The 19,769-nt window shown below is 58.2% G+C and overlaps 1 protein-coding gene across 1 annotated transcript; it reads right to left on the reverse strand.

Moving 5' to 3' along the window:
• Positions 1 to 1,653: 1,653 nt before the first annotated feature.
• On the reverse strand, positions 1,654 to 18,465 carry RNF187 (ring finger protein 187; the record flags this gene model as incomplete). The annotated part of the gene is made up of 7 exons (XM_079143803.1): positions 1,654 to 2,556; positions 3,164 to 3,385; positions 6,342 to 6,434; positions 7,699 to 8,124; positions 16,795 to 16,799; positions 16,885 to 16,889; positions 18,323 to 18,465. 7 exons carry the CDS (start codon positions 18,463 to 18,465, stop codon positions 2,554 to 2,556), a joined length of 897 nt encoding a protein of 298 aa, XP_078999929.1. The 3' UTR covers positions 1,654 to 2,553.
• Between the last annotated feature and the right edge of the window lie 1,304 nt (positions 18,466 to 19,769).

Genomic DNA, 19,769 nt, shown 5'->3' on the forward strand with positions numbered 1-19,769 from the left:
AGTAAATGAAGGTCCATCAACAACGGACAGAATCATTTTGTAAATAACACATACACGAGCTGAAGAATCCCTCTCCCTGGGAACCTGAGCTTTGGGGGCTTTTGCTATGGACGTCTGTGTGCCCACAAAACTTACACTAGATCCTCTCCACCCTGAGATGGTGATGGGGGTGGGGGTTGGGAGTAGAAGTCATGAGACTGGACCTCATGATGGGAGCAGTGTCCTTATGAAGGGATCCAGGGAGCCCCTGCCCTCCACAATGTGAAGACACAGTGAGAAGGGCGACCATGAGCCAGAGCAGCCCTTGCCAGGTGGGAATCTGTTCCAAGAGAGGAAGGAGGCCCATTCCCCAGCAGGGCATGGAGGAAAAGCCTGCTAGCACAGGGAGGCTACAGCAGGGGCCAGGCCCTCCACAGTGACAAGGCCAGGGCCTGAGGCCCAGGGGCTGGGAGGTGGGGATGGAGAGGCCAGGCTTCACCGGGCACAGGGCTCATGTAAACAGGACGTGAGCATGGAGTGCTTCTGCTGAACCTGCGCCTGGGACGAGGGGGGCGTTCATGTTCCACCACACTGTGCAGAGGTGGTCTCAGGGCTCAGGCTGATATGGAGAGCAGCCTCAGGCCTGGCTGGCAGGTGGCAAGCTGGGATGCAGGCTGGAGGCCTTCTGAATAAACACTGCTCTTTCCAGGATCCAGTCGGCCTTGCTGGAGATGGAGGCTTCAGGAGAGGGCCCTGGGGACTCCAGTGCTGAGCATGCACCTTAGGGGTCAGGGTTATTCATTAGAGCTCTTTACCAAGGTCAGATGATTCTCCTGGGCTAATATTAAGGTCCTCAGGGTGAACCAGTCACTCTATCCGTGACACAAACAGGCAGCTTGTTCCAGTCAGCTCAGAATTCCTGCCACTTGTGCGGGAGAGGGAGGGGTTTCCAGCCCACAGCTGACTTAAGAACCCCGACTTCCACATCCAGCCCACACACGCCATCTGACTTCAGAAGCCTCACAGGGGCGGGCTGCTTTCCCACTGCCTCCTGCCCTCCCTGGCTGTTTCTGACACCCATGGGCCTTGTGGCCCCTCTCTGGGCTACAGGGAACCCCCACCCTGGATAGCCACCTGGCCATCTGACAGTTCCTCACCTCCACCATCCCCAGGTGATGTCTGGTCACTGGCCTGCCTGTAGCAAGAATCCTGTCAGCTGGGTCCAGCCAGAGCCCCTCGCCTGTGTCTGCTCCCCATCTCCTTCCAGCCCTGGACCCTGCCTTGGCCATCAGTTCCCACTCACCCTCAAGTGCTTGAAGCGGAGCCCCATCTGTCTTCCCCGCAGAGGACCCGGCTGCAGTGAGCCACACACCCATCTCCAAGGTGCCAAATGAAATCTTCTCTTTAACCAGCATGGACAAGTAAGTTTTCTCCCACAGTGGGGACGGGCCAGGGGCAGGAGAAGGGGTCATGTGGACACACAGACCAGATGAGGGGCACGAAGCAAACAGCTGGAGCAAATCCACTTTATTCGGCACCCAGAGCCTGGCCCACACGGGCAGGCCAGGCTGTACCACACCCAAGGCCAGGGACTTCACCCCACAGGCCCCAAGCACCTGCCGACTCACGCACTGGGGCGGATCTAGTTGCTCCGCACCTGCACACCCTGACCTCCCGTTCCCACTCCTTGGTCTGGGTTTTTGTCACGGGGACTAATCTACACACAATCCTACGGTGACCACACTACTGTACGCCACAGGTTTTATGAATCCACCTACCAGAAGAGACAGGAAGCAAGAAGCCAAGGACAAGCAAGGCGGAACGTGGGGAGGGGAGCGGCAGGGCTAGCAGAGAAGCCCTGCACCAGGGAGAAGGGACCTTGCAGGGGTGAGGGGTCAGGAAGGTCCGGGGCTCTGTGAGCACGAAGGGCCGCAAGCCAGAAGGGAAGGAAAGAGATGGGGGCGCAGAGGACAGAGCTGCCAGGACCCCAAGGGAGGAGGGAGGACCTAGGAAGGGTGGAGAGCACACCACTTACTTTCTCTTCCCCGAGAGTCGCATCCTTGATGGTGACCCCAGTGTGACCCTCCTGGTGTGCCTAGGGCCCTGCCCAGGGGCATCCAGCCTCCGGAAGGCAAGGAGGTTCACAGACAGCCCGCCCCAAGCATGGGATGGTGCTGGGGCCCTTGATGCCAAAGGCCTACACGCCAGGCCCAAGGCACAGCCAGCTGGAGAACAGGGACCATGGGACCATCAGGCAGGGCTGGGACACACTGGGGAGTTTTTCCAGGACTAGCCTCTGCTAGGAACTGACACGTCCCTGAACGCACTCCCGCCTCAGGGAAAATGGAAATGACACTTGGTTGAGACTTGGAACCAGGTGCACACCAAAGGCATGGGCACCCACGATGCTCCACCCACGCCCAAGCAGTCGGCGCCCGTGGAGGTGAGGGTCCGTCCAGGATTGAGGGCGATGCCAGGAGAGGGGGCCGGGGGGCCGGTGGGGCTGCTGCAGGTCAGCTTGGAAGGTGGAGCCTTCTGCTCTCACTCTGGGGACCCAATGCTGGGCCAGCGCCATCACTGCAGGGAGAGGAGAAGGGAAGAGACAGAGGGGAGACAGAGACACACAGAAAGACAGAGAGTGAGACGCAGACAGAGACAGACAGCTACCGTCCTGGGCACAACCCTCTCAGAACCTATGACTGGACCCCACCTACACCGAGCCCCAGCCCTGTCTCCCCAAGGCTACAGCCCATCACCAGGTCGCTGCAGCGGCTGGGCTCAGCCGCCTGAGTTCTGCTGCAGGTAAACCAAGGCCTCACAGGGGAGAGCTGCTGGCTCTGGCCTGGTGGGCCTAAGTGCAGAGGCCCAGAGGGGCTGCTGGGGGTCTTGAGTTAGTTCAGGCCTCAGGGCTGACACCAAGGGGTGTCTAGGCTGCTCCTGCATCAGAGCCCCAGGGTGGGGCCAGCCCTTGATGCTACCATCTGGGGTGCAAACACCCCACCCATGGAGGCCAGGGGTGCCTTGTGCCCTCTCAGCATCAAACTCCCTCATCTTCCTTGCCCACCTCCTCATCCTCGACGTCCAGCCCAGGAGGCCACGGCCTGGAAGGCAGGCTGTGGCTCTGGCCTTTCCTGAGCCCACCCCAGGGTCTGGGCCTCTGCTGACCCCGCCCCACAGCACACACCTGTAGCAGCATGCTGAGCCCCAGGTTCCGGTGCTTCTTCTCCAGCTCTGACACTGCCTGCAGCAGGGACTGGAACCGCTCAGCCGGGTCAGCCTGCTCATCCTCCAGGGCTCCCTCGTCCTTCCCGGCCTCCTGCAGGAAGTGCTGCTCCTCCTCGGCAAAGAAGGCCCGCAGCTTCTTGTAGTCGGTCAGGGCCTTCTTTCTGCGGTCCATGACATGCCCCTGCAGGGTGGGCAGGTGGCAGAAGGGACCCATGTTCCAGGGCCCCCATGGGAACCTCGGCCCACCCCCCAGTGCCAGGAGAAACCTGTGCACTCTAAGAGGAATCGAGAACAGACACCCCAAGGCAGGCTACCTGGGCATCACGGGCTAAAGGCACAGGCGTGAGACCATCTGAACGCCACACCCTTCCAGAGCAGAGGAAAATCCACAGGAAAGACCCCTCTGCCAGGGTCTGAGCTCGTCATTGCGGGAGGGTGAGGTGGGGGCCTCAGGAGCCTGCGAGGTCCCTGGGGCCCTGGCCAGGCAGGCATCAGTGCTGCTCTCAGAACCCCAGTGGTTTCTGCGAGCAAGTGGCCACTGGAGGCCAGCCGGACCAAGCTTCCCCAGGGGTGTGTTGCCCACCACCAGGCCTCACCAAGGCTGAACAGATGGGGCCACTAGACCTAGGGCAGTCAGCCCCCAGAAAGGTGAGTTCAGTGAGCCTCTTCTCTTTGAGAAATCCTTGGTCTTGAGTATCTTGTTAGACAAAGCAACAGCATACCCTCCCTTCAGCAAAGGACAACGTCTCATCTGTGAGGATGAAGTCAAGGCGGAGAGGGCTCTGGACAGACCTGTCAAATCGCTCACCCCTGCCTGCTGACCACTCGGCTGCTTTCACAACCTGCTGTTCTTCATCCGCTTGGTACAGGACTGTCACGACTTTGCTTCCTGAGGTCTTCACGTCCTCACAAGGGCTCCGGGACACACAAGATGCATGCCAATGAATGAGCATGCTCTTCTGAGATCCACCTTATGTCAAATCCACTCCCGGGCCCAGCCTGGGGCCCTAGGAGCGAGCAGGGAGCATTCTCTCTCAGTGTCCTTGGAGGAGCGGTTCCAAGATGCCCCCGAGGACCCTAGAACGTGCGGGTCTCAAGGGTATTTGATGAAATGGCACTGTTTTTGCACATGACTCGTGTGCATCCTCAGATGTACTTCATAACACCTAGTACAGCCTCAATACTATGAAGAGGTTATTTTGCCCACTGCTCAGGAGGCACGACCAGAAACCATTCGCATGCCGGATACAGGCGCACTTCTGCTCTGAGTTGGGCGGCACGCAGGGTTGCAGGTGCCCACCACAGGGACAGCCGTGCTGTAAAGCACTGGACTGCATCTGAAGATGGGAGGACCCCAGAGGCAAGGGGCCCATGACCTGTGGGTATGTGACCCTCACTGACTCAGGACATGCACCACCTTCCCTGCAAGTTTCCCTGCTGCACTGCCTGGCACCAGGGGTGAAAGCCAGCGGCCACTCTTCAGCCATCACCTCACCTAGACACAGGAGCAAGGAAGCTACGCTGACCTCACTCAGCCTTACCCATGTCTCCAACCTGGCTCTGGACTCGCCACCCGGGCAGCTGTGGTTGTGAGGGGCAGATGCTTCTACGGCTGAGAACACAAATGTCAGCAGGCCCCTGCTGGCCGGTCAGTGTGGTGAGCCACAAAATCTTTCCTCTGAGTTCAGGATTCTTTCAACGCCCCCTACCACCCTCTCCTAAGTCAGAGAGAAGTCCCAGGCTGCTGGAACTTGTGGGCCAAACCAATCCTTTGGGACAGCAGGGTCACTGAAAACTCCCAAGAGCACTGCAGCTTGTCCTGATTAAAAGACGAAATCCAGAGTGACCCCAGAGAGTGGCGTGTGCTGCCAGAGATCCAGCAGGCACCATATGCCCAATCTGTCACCTCTCTGCACTGTCCAAGGGAGGCTGAGTCACGCTAGAAAGACACCCCATGGTGCCGGCCTGGAAGCAAAGTCGCTCTGGCCTCTTCTCTCACCCCTGCCTCCCGACAAGTCAAGGCATGGAAACAGAATTTCTCTTCCCAAGGCAGATCCTAGAAACTGGAGCCCATCCTCCCCAAAGTAAGCCATACAGCCTGAGAATATCACCCTACTCTTGCTGGTCATAGAGGGATCCTCTGTCCTGTCCATCTCAGGAAGTTCCGCAGACCCATCTCAGAGGGTCCTTCCCACACCTGGGAGGGAGGACACTGCAGACAGGCCTGCTGCTTCCCCAGTCCACCACACCCAGCCTACTACCACTGGTCACGCCCTTCCTGTCCAGTCCTATTTCTGCACTGCTGCCCTGCTACCTCACACCTGACCACAACGGGAAGTTCACCCTGGGTCTGAGTCTTCAAGCTCAGGGTTACCATGCCACGCTGTCTGCTGGCCAGCGTGTCTCTCGATGCAGGAGTGCTGGCCATGGCTCTTTATGGTGGACAGGAAGGGGATCATCCCTGCGTCTCCACCTCTGGCCCCATGAAGGGAACAAGGGCAGAGCCGACCCAGGGCACCGAATGTCACCCATGGACAGGACAGGTGGCCTCTGCCTCACGGGGCTGGTCATGTCCAAGAGCTTCAGAGCCTTTATAGCCTTCAGAAATTTTTTGTTTCTACATGATTTAAAAAATTGTGAAACCTGCAGAAAACGGTCGTAAGTCTTAATACGTGTGAAGAAAAGTCACCTATGAGAGGTTAAGTTAACGTGCAGCTCTGCTGGCAATAACTGGAAGAAACTACAGTGTGAGGTCACCTTGGGGACATCACTGTGTGGCCCCAGAGGAAGGAGGCAAGTGCCATGGACCGAATGGTGTGCCTCCCAATTCCATGACTTCGGACTGCCAGCCTCTAGAACTGTGAGCAACGAATATCTGTTTCTCAGGCCCCCGAGTCTTTGGCACCTCACTTCAGTAGCCAGGACACAGCAAATCACTACACGTAAAACATGGGGGAAAGTGAAACCCGGCTGGCCCTGGCTAGACTCCATTTGGAAAACACCCACGAGCATCCTAGAAAGCCACCTGCAATTCCTATGGTCCTATGGTTCAGCCAGCCAGGCAGAGCAGCTGCCTGGCCCGTTCAGGGCACCCAGGTCCACCAAGAACCCACGCCCACCACCTGCCCCTGACTTGCCTTCCACACAGCAGCCGCCGACTCTGCCTGTCCATGCAGATCTCGGGCATCATTCAAGTCCTTCCTCATGATTTCCACGGACCCCTTGTTCTCCTAGGAGAGAGAAGCTGGTAACGTGGGGATGAGTGGAGTACCGGGAGCAGCAGCTCAGTGCAGGGAGCTTCACACCTGCCAATGCCAGGAAGTCTCACTGTCCCAGAGTTCATCCCCGAGCCCATGGGCTCCAGCTAGACAGTGCTCAGAGGAAAGGGCTGCAGGCACCGAGGAGCAACAGCTGCCCCACACGGCACCCTCTCAGACGCAACTGGCACCAGCCAAGGCACTCTGGAGGCCATCTTTGAACCCTATGTTCTTGAATGGGGACCCCCCCTAGCCCGAGTTGTGTCCATACCAACAGCCTGCCTGGCCTCTTCTATGTTCTGCTTGGCCCTTGCTGGGGTCACTCTGGCCAGGAAGGGGAAGCCAATAGCAAAACAGCCCAGCATCACCACAGGACAGGTCACCTACTCCTGGGGTTGAAGGGCAGCCATGGGCCTCACCTCCACCACTTCCACCGTGAATGGACAGTGACCCCAGACCCATGGTGCATGGTCCCCAGAGGGGCTGTCAGCATCACTCAGAACCCATGCCACGCTGGCCTGTCTCTTCTGTGCTGGGCAGGGACCAAGCAATGTCGTCTTGGTCACCAGGGCCTTAGCTATCTATTCTCTCAGAAATAGCTCCAGGGTCTCAGGGCCCAGCTATGGACAGACTCTGGAGGTGAGTTTCTGCCCAATGGCAAGGGCCACAAGAGAACAAGTGGAGAAAGTTCCAGATCCAGGTTGATGGTAGGACCTCAGAGGTCTGCAGGATGTACAATGGAAGAAAGGCCTAGTGCCCAGGACAGAAATTTAGGGCTCCATCAGCAAGGGGGTAGGGTCTGGTGCACTGATGTCACACAGCAGTGCAAGGAGGGGAGGGGTCCATCCACTGGTGCTCTGAAAGCAGGGCTGGCGGTAACGGGAGGACAAAGAGGATGGGGAAAGTTCCTGGCCTGCAGGTGGAGAACAGCGATATGAGGCACTGCAGGGTGGGGAAGGGAGGGAAAATGAGCATCCTCTGGCGGTGGGGGATGGAGGGACAGGGAAGGATCCAGTAGTGAAGCCTGCCAGGACTGGGGTAGGCACAGGGCTTCTCATGGACCCAGGAGGGCACGAAGCTCCACAGGGACCAGGGGGTAGAGAGGGTGCAGGGCACTGCAGGGACCCCTGGGGTGAGCAGAGCGCAGGGCGCCGGGAGGAGACGCTATAGTGGCCCCGGGAAAAGGAGAAATTGGGGGAACCCAGGATGGGCAAGACACACGGTTCCCCCGCTGCACCTTGCCGCGCAGGGCCTTTCTCCAGCGCGGCTCCCACTCGGGTGGCTCGGGGCCGGCGGCCATGCGGCAGGCGGCGCAAAGCGGGTCCCCGTCGGCGCGGCACAGCAGTTGCAGCGCGGCCTCGCTGGCCGGGCCGTCGCGCGCTGGCGCCGCGGCCGCTTCCTCCAGCGCCAGCAGGCGGCGGCTGAGCGGCGGGCGGCCGGGCTCCACTGCGCGCTGCCAGCAGTCGTCGGCGCACTCGGGGCACGGGAAGGGTCCGTCCTCCTCTGCCCAGAAGCGCACCACGCACGCCCGGCAGAAGCGGTGGCCGCAGTCGGCGCGCACAGGCTCCCGGGGCGCGCGCTGGCACAGGGCGCAGGCGGCCTCGGCGGGGCCGGCGGGGAGCGCCAGGGCTGCGGGCGGCGGGGCCGGCGAGGGCGCGGGCGGCTAGGGCGCGGGACGGCCGGGGAGCGGCCGGGGACAGCAGGCGACAGCGGACGGCTGACGATGACCAGGACCGGGACCGGAGGACGCTGACGACGCCAACGCCGGGGACGCGCGTGTGGGGCGGGTCCTGGCAGCCGCGCGCTCCTCCGTCCAGGTCCTGGCAGCGGTGCGCTTCAAGCCCAGGTCCTGGCAGCGGTGTGCTCCAAGTTCAGGTCCTGGCAGCCGCGCGCTCCTCCGTCAAGGTCCTGACAGCGGAGAGCTCCAAGGCCAGGTCCTGGCAGCGGTGCGCTCCTCTGTCCAGGTCCTGACAGCGGAGAGCTCCAAGCCCAGGTCCTGGCAGCCGCGCGCTCCTCCGTCAAGGTCCTGACAGCGGAGCGCTCCAAGCCCCGGTCCTGATAGCGGTGCGCTCCTCCGACCAGGTCCTGGCAGCGGAGAGCTCCAAGCCCAGGTCCTGACAGCGGAGCGCTCCAAGCCCAGGTCCTGGCAGCGGTGCGCTCCTCCGACCAGGTCCTGGCAGCGGTGTGCTCCAAGCCCAGGTCCCGTAGCCGCGCGCTCCTCCGTCAGGGTCCTGACAGCGGCGCGCTCTCCTCCAGCAGGGTCCCGGCAGCGGTGTATTCCATGTTAAGGGTCCTGGCATCGGCGCGCTCCTGAACTTCACGAACAAGAGTCCTGATAACCGGAGGACCCCAAGCCAGGTCTTGGTAGAAGTGCGCCCCTGAACCCCGGGTTCTGGCAGGGGTGCCCGCCACTGTCCAGCGCACAGGCTGGCCCATGTCCTCAAGATGTGAAATCTTAATAGGACTGTCACTTTTTCATAAATGAACAATGGGTAGAAGGGGAATAACGCGTTATTGTTTGAAGTTCCATTTTTAAAAAGCTGTTTTGTACGCTGCTAGAACCTGAGCCACGCCCTCGCTCCCGGGGCTCCACGCCCACGTGTGGGAGGCGAGGCCGGAGGGCGCGCGTGCTCCCGCCCCACTCCTCCAGCCACGCCCCTGGGCGCTTTCTGCGCGTTCCCTCCTCGCCTGCACGAGCCGCGCGGGCTCTCGAAAGCCCCTATCCTGCTCCGACCCACCCGAGCACAGCTGCCCCCGTGGATGTATCTTGAGAGGACATTTCCTGAAGGGCCCTCCTCCCGTGCCCCGCCCTGTGTGCCCCTGCCCTGCGTGCGTCGCCCCGCGTGGACATGCCTCACTTGCCCCTTCCTGCCTAGACCTCCCCTGGGCCGGCCCTCCTCCCTTGCACCGGTTCTCCCCAGGCCCATTTTTTGTGTATCGCCCCTTGTGGACGTGCCCTTCGAGGACTTTGCCTGGGCGGGCACTCCTTGTGTGGACACTCCTTGCTGCACAGGTCCCCGCGTGTGCCTGTCCCGCGTGGACGTGCTCCCATCCTTCTTGGACCCTTCCCCTGCATGGACGCGCCTTCCACCCCCGCGCTGCCTGGGACCTCCCTGCGTGGACCAGTCCTGCTTGGAAGTTGCTGGCGGAGCCTCTCATCTGGCCCTTGGGGAGCCGGCCTTGGTGACCACTGTCTGACCCCTGTCATGGAGGACTCTGACCCAGGGAAGCTCTCTGATTCAAGAAGGAAGGATGCCTTTTGTCTTTTTCAAAACATTAACTTAAGGGAAGCAACCTATTTTTCTTATTTTGAAAACAAACACGCAGTTTTTTTAAAGATGAAAATCAGAACTACATAGAATGACTGCATGACCGATGTGATCCTACAATATGTACAATCAGAAATCACACTCCATTTATGCATGATTCATCAAAATGTATAAATGCATTCTACTGTCAGGTACAACTAATTAGAGCAAGTAAAAATTTTAAAGTGAGTTTTTTATTCCATATAAGTGCAAGTTATTCCAAGGTATCACTGTTTTTATGGGGTGTGTTTTATGGCGTGTGTAGTTTTGGAAAGGCATTATGTGAGTATTTGAAAATGTGAAGAGCAAACCCAAGTTAGTTTTGTGTAGGGTGGTTAGGAGGCTTCCAGCCCAGCCTGGTTTTTCCATTGAACCAGGAATGTCGTGGAGGGAGAATGAAACCAAGCAAGTGCATAAATAAATTTAGTTAAGCCAGAAAACTGACTAAAGTCAAATTCCCTACAATAACTGCCCCTGTAGTGAGCACGTACAGACTGTTTCCTGTCATTATTCCCTAAACAAAGCAACAGACAACTGTTTAACGACATTTACATAGCATTAGGTGTTAAAAGTCATCTAGAGATGATCCAAGGTTCATCCATGGATTGTGTAGGTGGTATGGCAAACACTGTGCCATTTGTGAGGGACTTGAGATCTGAGGGCATGGGAGTCCTGGACCCACCTCCATGGATCCTGAGGTTCTACTGTACACAGAGTGGTTGCCAGTGGGTGATGGGAGGGCGTGAGGACAGTGGGCATAACCACGTGTCCACGTGTCCTGTCAGCCCTCAGTATTCAGGGTTTGTATCTGTGAAATCGATCAACCACAGATCAAGACTGTTGTGGTTTTTTAAATTGGGCCTGCACTGAACATGTACACACTTTGTTCTTTATTCCCTAAACGATACAGGAGAGCAACTATTTATGGAGCATTTACATTTGTTAGGTATTATAAGTCATCTGGAGATTTAAAGTATATGGAAGAATGTGCATGTTCTGTGCAAATATGAAATCTTACATGAAGATTGAGCATCCCCAAGTTTGGGTATCCTTAGTGGCCCTGGAACCATCCCCTGCAGATACTTGACGATCTCTACATACACATGCAAGATTTGAAATTTCTACCTGATTTCTTAATCTGATTTGCATTTAGGCACTCCATAGGTGCCTGAGTAACATGGACCACCATGGGCATATCCAAACTGCTCTCAAACTGTCACCAAGGGCTGGGAGTATAGCTCAGTGACAGAGCACTAGCATGCACGAGGCCCTGGGTTTGAGTCCCAACACCCAAAAAATAAATAAATAAATCACTGCACCAGGCCCATATTCCCTACCACACAGAATGACAATCGCTGACAAGTGTGGAGACAGGAGTCCACGTTTCTAGTCCACCTCCCTTAGGAAAAGACTTGGGGATATTAATGGGATAGGGAAGCAGGGTGGTCCACGGGGTGGGGAAAGATGGTGGGAGATGAAGTCATTGATCTGCACATGAGCAGTCGACCTTCACGGGATGTGTGTTCAGAAACAACCATGTTAGTGTGATCTGAGGTGGAGATTTCAGCCTCCTGATGTCAAAAGATTCCCATGGGACGCCCATGGGAAGCCCCAGTGAAGAGCTGGGATTTCACCAAGGGTGGCCTCCAGGTCCCTGAAGAGGGACCTAGGCCACCCGAGGTCAGCAGTATCACCCACAGTGGGGGACTAACACTGTATCACACAGCTGTATGACCTCCGGAATTAATGGGGTATTTTGTTTTTGTTTGGCACTGGGGATTGAACCACATTGGCACTGAACCACATCCCCAGTCCTTTTTATTTTTTAATTTGAGACTCACTAAAGTTATGGGGCACAACTTAAGAACAGACGGATCACCACTGAGAAATTCAAATATGAGAGTCTTTATTAAGCCAGCTGGCTGACTGTCTCCCACAACCCCCCAAAAATGGCTATTGGGAGAACAGCCCCGACCACAGGGCTGCAGGGGCTTTTATACCAGAAGCCAGTACATCAGTCATAAGTGTCTGTTGCTATGATTCAAAATTACAAACTAGCATCATGGGATCTAAAATCATTAGCAGAGGGGGAAGCAGGTCAAAATGACCTTACTTAGGTACAAACCAAAGAGCGGTTACTAACACCTAGACAACCACTGTTGACATCATTGTTAACACGGTACACTGCTTAGGAAGCTGGGAATCAAAAAGAGAACAGTTTTTCACTGTACAAGAATTGCCATTTTGCCATTTTGTGTTGCCAGCTGTGTCATGCTAAGCACCTGTTGGCGGGTACAGAGGCGGGGTTCCCATGGGAGAAGCATTTCCTACATAAAATGAAGTCTGTTTAGTCATTGCCCATATAGTCTGGCCTAGAGCAATTCCATGGAGTTAAATATGTCAACCCATCACAACTAAGTTGCTGAGGCTGGCTTCAACTTGTGATCCTCCTACCTCAGACTCCCAAGCTGTTGGGATTACAGGCATGGACCATAGTGCCCAGCCAGAATTAGTGATTTTGAAAGTCAACTAGAAGCAAGAAGGTAGAAACAAATGAAGCTAGAGGGTTTATTCAGGTTTTCCAATGGTTTCAAAATCCAGAATGCAACACAAATGGGTTGATTGACACCAACTTCCAGATACATCTCTTTCATATCTGAACAAAGTGGCCCAAATAACATTTCTAGGGAGTCAAACTTCTGCTTGGGGATGATGGGTCAAGGCCCCCTGGATGCAGGTGGTGGACACACACTGGAAACAGGAGCACACGGAAGAGCAGGCGGATTAGGCTCCTGAAACAGCATGTGCAGCCCAAGACCTTCAGGCGATCTCCTCCCACACAGGGACATGCAACTCCTCCTCTTTCTAAGTTCTTCCTGAAGCTGGTTCCCACTCCCACAGTTGCTTCCCAAGAGGTACTGGCTCCACGGACTTCCACTCACAGTCACCCCAGCATAGCAAACGAGCTCCTCTCTTCTAAATGTCTGGACCAAAAATCCAGGGTAGGTGTTGTGCTGGCCACAGCAGTCATCTCCAGCAAACTGAGGACTCAGTGCCAGGTCTCCCATCTGGGGTGGGGAAAGTGTGATGCTGGGTGAGGCTGGACTATGCAGACCTACACCACAGTGAGTTGTTTGCTTCATGTGGCTATTAAGACAATACCACAGACTGGGCAAGTTCTAAGCAAATAAGGCCCATTTGGACTCAGAGTTTTGGTCCAAGGTTGAGAGGCTGCATTTGATGATGGACTTGGTGGTAGAATCCCAAGGCACACAGGGTGTCGTACAGAGAGCACATGAGAGACCCCACCAGACTGGCATTTATTGAAGACCCACTTCCAAGATGACCCATTCGTCTACTGTTTAGTTCGGTTTTCCTTCACTTCCACCAAAAGACCCTACAAGCACAACAGAGGAAGAAAAGTTCATTCGGGCTCCTGGTTTCAGAGGTCTCAGTGCATAGACAGCTGGCTCCATTTCTCTGGGCCCAAGGGAGGGAGAACACCATGGTGGAAGGGCACGGAGGAGGAAAGCAGCTCAGAAGATGGCACCAGCAAGTGGACAGCTCTGCTCACAGGGACAAAATATAAACTCCAAAGTCACACCCCAAGTGACCCACGTCCTCCAGCCACCTCTCACCTGCCTACAAGTACTACCTAAATAATCCATATCAGTGGCTGAATCCACTGATTAGGTCACACATCTCATAATCTGATCACTTCACCTCTGAAAATAACTGCATTGTCTAACACAAGTTTTGGTGGATCCCTCATACATGAACCATAGCACCCACTACTCTATTAAAGGAAGGAATGGGTGAATCCAATCAAGAGACCAGACCACTAATCAACCTCAACGGTCCCACCGTATAATATCCCTAATGGTGACTGCATTTCAACATGCTTTTCAGTGGGGAGAGCCCTTATTCAAACCGCAGCAGGAGTAGAGGGGAGAAGGAAAGACTGGGAGGATGTGAGGAGGCCTGGGGAGCCCTTGAGGTCCAGGAGACAGCAGAGGGGACCTGCACCCAGTAGGCACATCCGACGTTCTGGGAGCCCAGGCCACCCCACACGTCACTGCCAGCATGGAACAGGAAACCACAAAACCACACTAAAAAGAGAGGTGAATTTTCAAAACAAATGACTAACTAAAAAAGGATGAATGATGAGTGGATTTTAACATTGCATAGAATGGATACCCCTAGCACAATTTCAACATTCAACTTTAAAAACTATCAAAGCAGTTAGGAAATTTTTCAACTTTAATTATTTCATTTCATTTCATTTTCATTGGTCTCTCTTAAACACCAATTGATAAAATATTTCTGGTGTAAAAAAGATTTCCTTTTGATAAACTAAGAAAAAAAATTCACTATATACCTCTGGTGTTTCCAAACAGAAACAAATAAAATTAAAAAATTAAACAATTGAATCACTATTATTGATGGCAACCCTGTTCAAACAAAATGGAAGGAACAAATTAGAATTTCTCTCACAAGGTACTAAAGTAAAACAGTGAGAGGACTTAGAGAAAAGGACTGATGTCCCAAGTGGAAGAACGGAAATAAGCTTGAGATGAAGAGAAGAGCAAGCCTAAGTAAGAAGATGGCAGGCCCCTGTGGGGAAGCACTAGAGGACCTGAGGGTGAGGACTCACAGGACCTGAGGGGGAGGACTCACAGGACCTGAGGGGGAGGGCTCACAGGACCTGAGGGGGAGGGCTCACAGGACCTGAGGGGGAGGGCTCAAGGGCCTGAGGGTGAGGACTCACAGGACATGAGGGGGAGGACTCACAAGACCTGAGGGGGAGGGCTCACAGGACCTGAGGGGGAGGGCTCACAGGACCTGAGGGGGAGGGCTCAAGGACCTGAGGAGGAGGGCTCACAGGACCTGAGGGGGAGGGCTCAAGGGCCTGAGGGGGAGGGCTCAAGGGCCTGAGGGGGAGGACTCACAGGACCTGAGGGGGAGGACTCACAGGACCTGAGGGGGAGGGCTCACAGGACCTGAGGGGGAGGACTCACAGGACCTGAGGGGGAGGGCTCACAGGACCTGAGGGGGAGGACTCACAGGACCTGAGGGGGAGGGCTCACAGGACCTGAGGGGGAGGGCTCAAGGGCCTGAGGGTGAGGACTCACAGGACATGAGGGGGAGGACTCACAAGACCTGAGGGGGAGGGCTCACAGGACCTGAGGGGGAGGACTCACAGGACCTGAGGGGGAGGGCTCACAGGACCTGAGGGGGAGGACTCACAGGACCTGAGGGGGAGGGCTCACAGGACCTGAGGGGGAGGGCTCACAGGACCTGAGGGGGAGGGCTCACAGGACCTGAGGGGGAGGACTCACAGGACCTGAGGGGGAGGGCTCACAGGACCTGAGGGGGAGGGCTCAAGGGCCTGAGGGTGAGGACTCACAGGACATGAGGGGGAGGACTCACAGGACCTGAGGGGGAGGGCTCACAGGACCTGAGGGGGAGGACTCACAGGACCTGAGGGGGAGGGCTCACAGGACCTGAGGGGGAGGACTCACAGGACCTGAGGGGGAGGGCTCACAGGACCTGAGGGGGAGGGCTCACAGGACCTGAGGGGGAGGGCTCACAGGACCTGAGGGGGAGGACTCACAGGACCTGAGGGGGAGGGCTCACAGGACCTGAGGGGGAGGGCTCACAGGGCCTGAGGGTGAGGACTCACAGGACATGAGGGGGAGGACTCACAAGACCTGAGGGGGAGGGCTCACAGGACCTGAGGGGGAGGGCTCACAGGACCTGAGGGGGAGGACTCACAGGACCTGAGGGGGAGGGCTCACAGGACCTGAGGGGGAGGACTCACAGGACCTGAGGGGGAGGGCTCACAGGACCTGAGGGGGAGGGCTCACAGGACCTGAGGGGGAGGGCTCAAGGGCCTGAGGGTGAGGACTCACAGGACCTGAGGGGGAGGGCTCAAGGGCCTGAGGGGGAGGGCTCAAGGGCCTGAGGGGGAGGACTCACAGGACCTGAGGGGGAGGGCTCACAGGACCTGAGGGGGAGGGCTCACAGGACCTGAGGGGGAGGACTCACAGGACCTGAGGGGGGGGGCTCAAGGGCTTGAGGGGGAGGGCTCAAGGGCCTGAGGGGGAGGGCTCAAGGGCCTGAGGGGGAGGACTCACAGGACCTGAGGGGGAGGACTCACAGGACCTGAGGGGGAGGGCTCACAGGACCTGAGGGGGAGGGCTCAAGGGCCTGAGGGGGAGGGCTCACAGGACCTGAGGGGGAGGGCTCACAGGACCTGAGGGGGAGGGCTCACAGGACCTGAGGGGGAGGGCTCAAGGGCCTGAGGGTGAGGACTCACAGGACATGAGGGGGAGGACTCACAGGACCTGAGGGGGAGGGCTCAAGGGCCTGAGGGGGAGGGCTCAAGGGCCTGAGGGGGAGGGCTCACAGGACCTGAGGGGGAGGACTCACAGGACCTGAGGGGGAGGGCTCACAGGACCTGAGGGGGAGGGCTCAAGGGCCTGAGGGTGAGGACTCACAGGACCTGAGGGGGAGGGCTCACAGGACCTGAGGGGGAGGGCTCACAGGACCTGAGGGGGAGGGCTCACAGGACCTGAGGGGGAGGACTCACAGGACCTGAGGGGGAGGGCTCACAGGACCTGAGGGGGAGGGCTCACAGGGCCTGAGGGTGAGGACTCACAGGACATGAGGGGGAGGACTCACAAGACCTGAGGGGGAGGGCTCACAGGACCTGAGGGGGAGGGCTCACAGGACCTGAGGGGGAGGACTCACAGGACCTGAGGGGGAGGGCTCACAGGACCTGAGGGGGAGGACTCACAGGACCTGAGGGGGAGGGCTCACAGGACCTGAGGGGGAGGGCTCACAGGACCTGAGGGGGAGGGCTCAAGGGCCTGAGGGTGAGGACTCACAGGACCTGAGGGGGAGGGCTCAAGGGCCTGAGGGGGAGGGCTCAAGGGCCTGAGGGGGAGGACTCACAGGACCTGAGGGGGAGGGCTCACAGGACCTGAGGGGAGGGCTCACAGGACCTGAGGGGGAGGACTCACAGGACCTGAGGGGGGGGGGCTCAAGGGCTTGAGGGGGAGGGCTCAAGGGCCTGAGGGGGAGGGCTCAAGGGCCTGAGGGGGAGGACTCACAGGACCTGAGGGGGAGGACTCACAGGACCTGAGGGGGAGGGCTCACAGGACCTGAGGGGGAGGGCTCACAGGACCTGAGGGGGAGGGCTCAAGGGCCTGAGGGTGAGGACTCACAGGACATGAGGGGGAGGACTCACAGGACCTGAGGGGGAGGGCTCAAGGGCCTGAGGGGGAGGGCTCAAGGGCCTGAGGGGGAGGGCTCACAGGACCTGAGGGGGAGGACTCACAGGACCTGAGGGGGAGGGCTCACAGGACCTGAGGGGGAGGGCTCAAGGGCCTGAGGGTGAGGACTCACAGGACCTGAGGGGGAGGGCTCACAGGACCTGAGGGGGAGGGCTCACAGGACCTGAGGGGGAGGGCTCAAGGGCCTGAGGGTGAGGACTCACAGGACATGAGGGGGAGGACTCACAAGACCTGAGGGGGAGGGCTCACAGGACCTGAGGGGGAGGGCTCACAGGACCTGAGGGGGAGGGCTCAAGGGCCTGAGGGGGAGGACTCACAGGAGCTGAGGGGGAGGACTCACAGGACCTCAGGTGGAGGACACACAGGACCTGAGGGAAGGGTTCACAGGACCTGAGGGGGAGGACTCACAGGACCTGAGGGGGAGGGCTCACAGGACCTGAGGGGGAGGGCTCACAGGAGCTGAGGGGGAGGACTCACAGGAGCTGAGGGGGAGGACTCACAGGAGCTGAGGGGGAGGACTCACAGGACATGAGGGGGAGGGTTCAAGGGCCTGAGGGGGAGGGCTCACAGGACCTCAGGTGGAGGACACACAGGACCTGAGGGAAGGGTTCACAGGACCTGAGGGGGAGGACTCACAGGACCTGAGGGGGAGGGCTCACAGGACCTGAGGGGGGGGGGGCTCAAGGGCCTGAGGGGGAGGACTCACAGGACCTAAGTGGAATGATTGAGAGGACCTGAGGGGGAGGACTCAGGACCTGAGGGGGTGGACTCACAGGACCTAAGTGGAATGATTGAGAGGACCTGAGGGGGAGGACTCACAGGACCTGAGGCGGAGGACTCACAGGACCTAAGTGGAATGATTGAGAGGACCTGGGGGGAGGACTCACAGGACCTAAGTGGAATGATTGAGAGGACCTGAGGGGGAGGACTCACAGGACCTGAGGCGGAGGACTCACAGGACCTAAGTGGAATAATTGAGAGGACCTGAGGGGGAGGACTCACAGGACCTAAGTGGAATGATTGAGAGGACCTGAGGGGGAGGACTCACAGGACCTGAGGTGGAGGACTCACAGGACCTAAGTGGAATGATTGAGAGGACCTGAGGGGGAGGACTCACAGGATCTGAGGCAGAGGACTCACAGGACCTAAGTGGAATGATTGAGAGGACCTGAGGGGGAGGGCTCACAGGACCTGAGGGGGAGGACTCACAGGACCTAAGTGGAATGATTGAGAGGACCTGAGGCGGAGGACTCACAGGACCTGGGGGGAGGACTGGTCACCACCTGCTCCTCGACTCCTCTTGCAGCTGCTCTGTTGGGTCCTGACCCTCTTCTCAGGACTGCTGTCCCGGTTCAGGCCTGCCCTTCCCAGCACAGGCCTGTTTTCAGGTGAGGCCATCGCTCTAACTTCGGTGCACTTCGGGTAACGCGTGAGCAGGGTGCCTCGGCTTTGCGCGCGGGGCTGACGGCCTCGGGAGCCCCGGGGCGCTGACCAGCGGCGGGTCCGCCACAGCGCCCTCCCCGCCTCGCTCCCGCGCCCCGGCTGCACGCCGCCCGCCAGGCCTCCCGCAGCTCTGCGCTCCGCGCCGTGCGCGCCGGTCTCTCTCCTCCCTGCCCCTGGCGCTCCTGCCTGCGTCCACCTGCCGGTCAGTCGGCGCCGCGCTCGGCTCGCGTGGCGGTCTGGGCGCGGTCGCCGGGCGCCCCGGCACCCGCCGGGAAGGCGCCGCCCTTAAGCGCCTCCTGCGCCCGGCCCTGCGCCGCCCCGGGGTCCGCGGGAGAAGGGTTTCCGCGGACCGCTGGCCTTGCGGGGGATAAGCTGCCAACCTAAGCGGGTGGAGGCTCCTGCCGCTCTGAAACCCCGAATTCAAGCTTGTCCCCAGGAAGCCCTTACGCCGCCCGGCCACGCCAGGGCAGAGCTCCCCGCCCGCTCTGGGCTCGGCTGCACCTGAGCTTGACCTGGACGCAGCGCATCCTCTGTGGGGCGACCCAGCACGCGCTCGTCCGTGTGCGCCCGGCAGGTGCCACTCACATGGAATGCTGGTTTGAGAGGACGTAAAGGGTTAGGGTTCTTGGCTGGGGTGAGAGCCCTTCGCCGGGCGGGAAGGTCTGCGTCTTTCCAGTCCTCACGCAGAGAGCCATGGCGAACCCGGGAAGACAAAGGGGACCCTTTCTGTTCTGCCAGCAGCGGGAGAGTCGTTGACGGCCTTCCAGGACTGTGCTCTAGGACCGGTAAGAGGAGGAAAAGGCGCTTCATTGACCATCCAACCCCCTCCTCGAGTCACCCCCAAGCACTGCTGTAAGCTCGGAGTGGCGCACTAAGGCCACAGCTCTTGCCTTTTCTTTTCCTCTCCCTTCTCCCTCTTTTCCCTTCCTTCCTTCTCAAGAGGAAAAGCTCTGGTTTGCACTGTAGTGTTTCATCTGCCGACACAACACGTCGCTTTCGTCAGCCTGCATCACAATTGGAGAATCTCTGAAGAACAGTGCACACACTGGGGAGGGGAGGAGCCATGCTGTGGGAACTCCAAGTTGTGGTAGCCATGCATGTTCAAAGAGGAAAGCAAGCGCAAGATCAAAGACACACGAGAAGGAGCGCATCAGGTCGTTATTTTTAAATTTTACTTTGGTACTGGGCATTGAACACAGGGTCACTTTCTCACTGAGCCACATCCCCAGTCCTTTTTTTTTAAATTTATTTTTATTGTA

Source organism: Sciurus vulgaris (genome assembly GCF_902686455.1).
Source record: "Sciurus vulgaris genome assembly, chromosome: 6".
NCBI classification, from domain to species: Eukaryota; Metazoa; Chordata; class Mammalia; order Rodentia; family Sciuridae; genus Sciurus; species Sciurus vulgaris.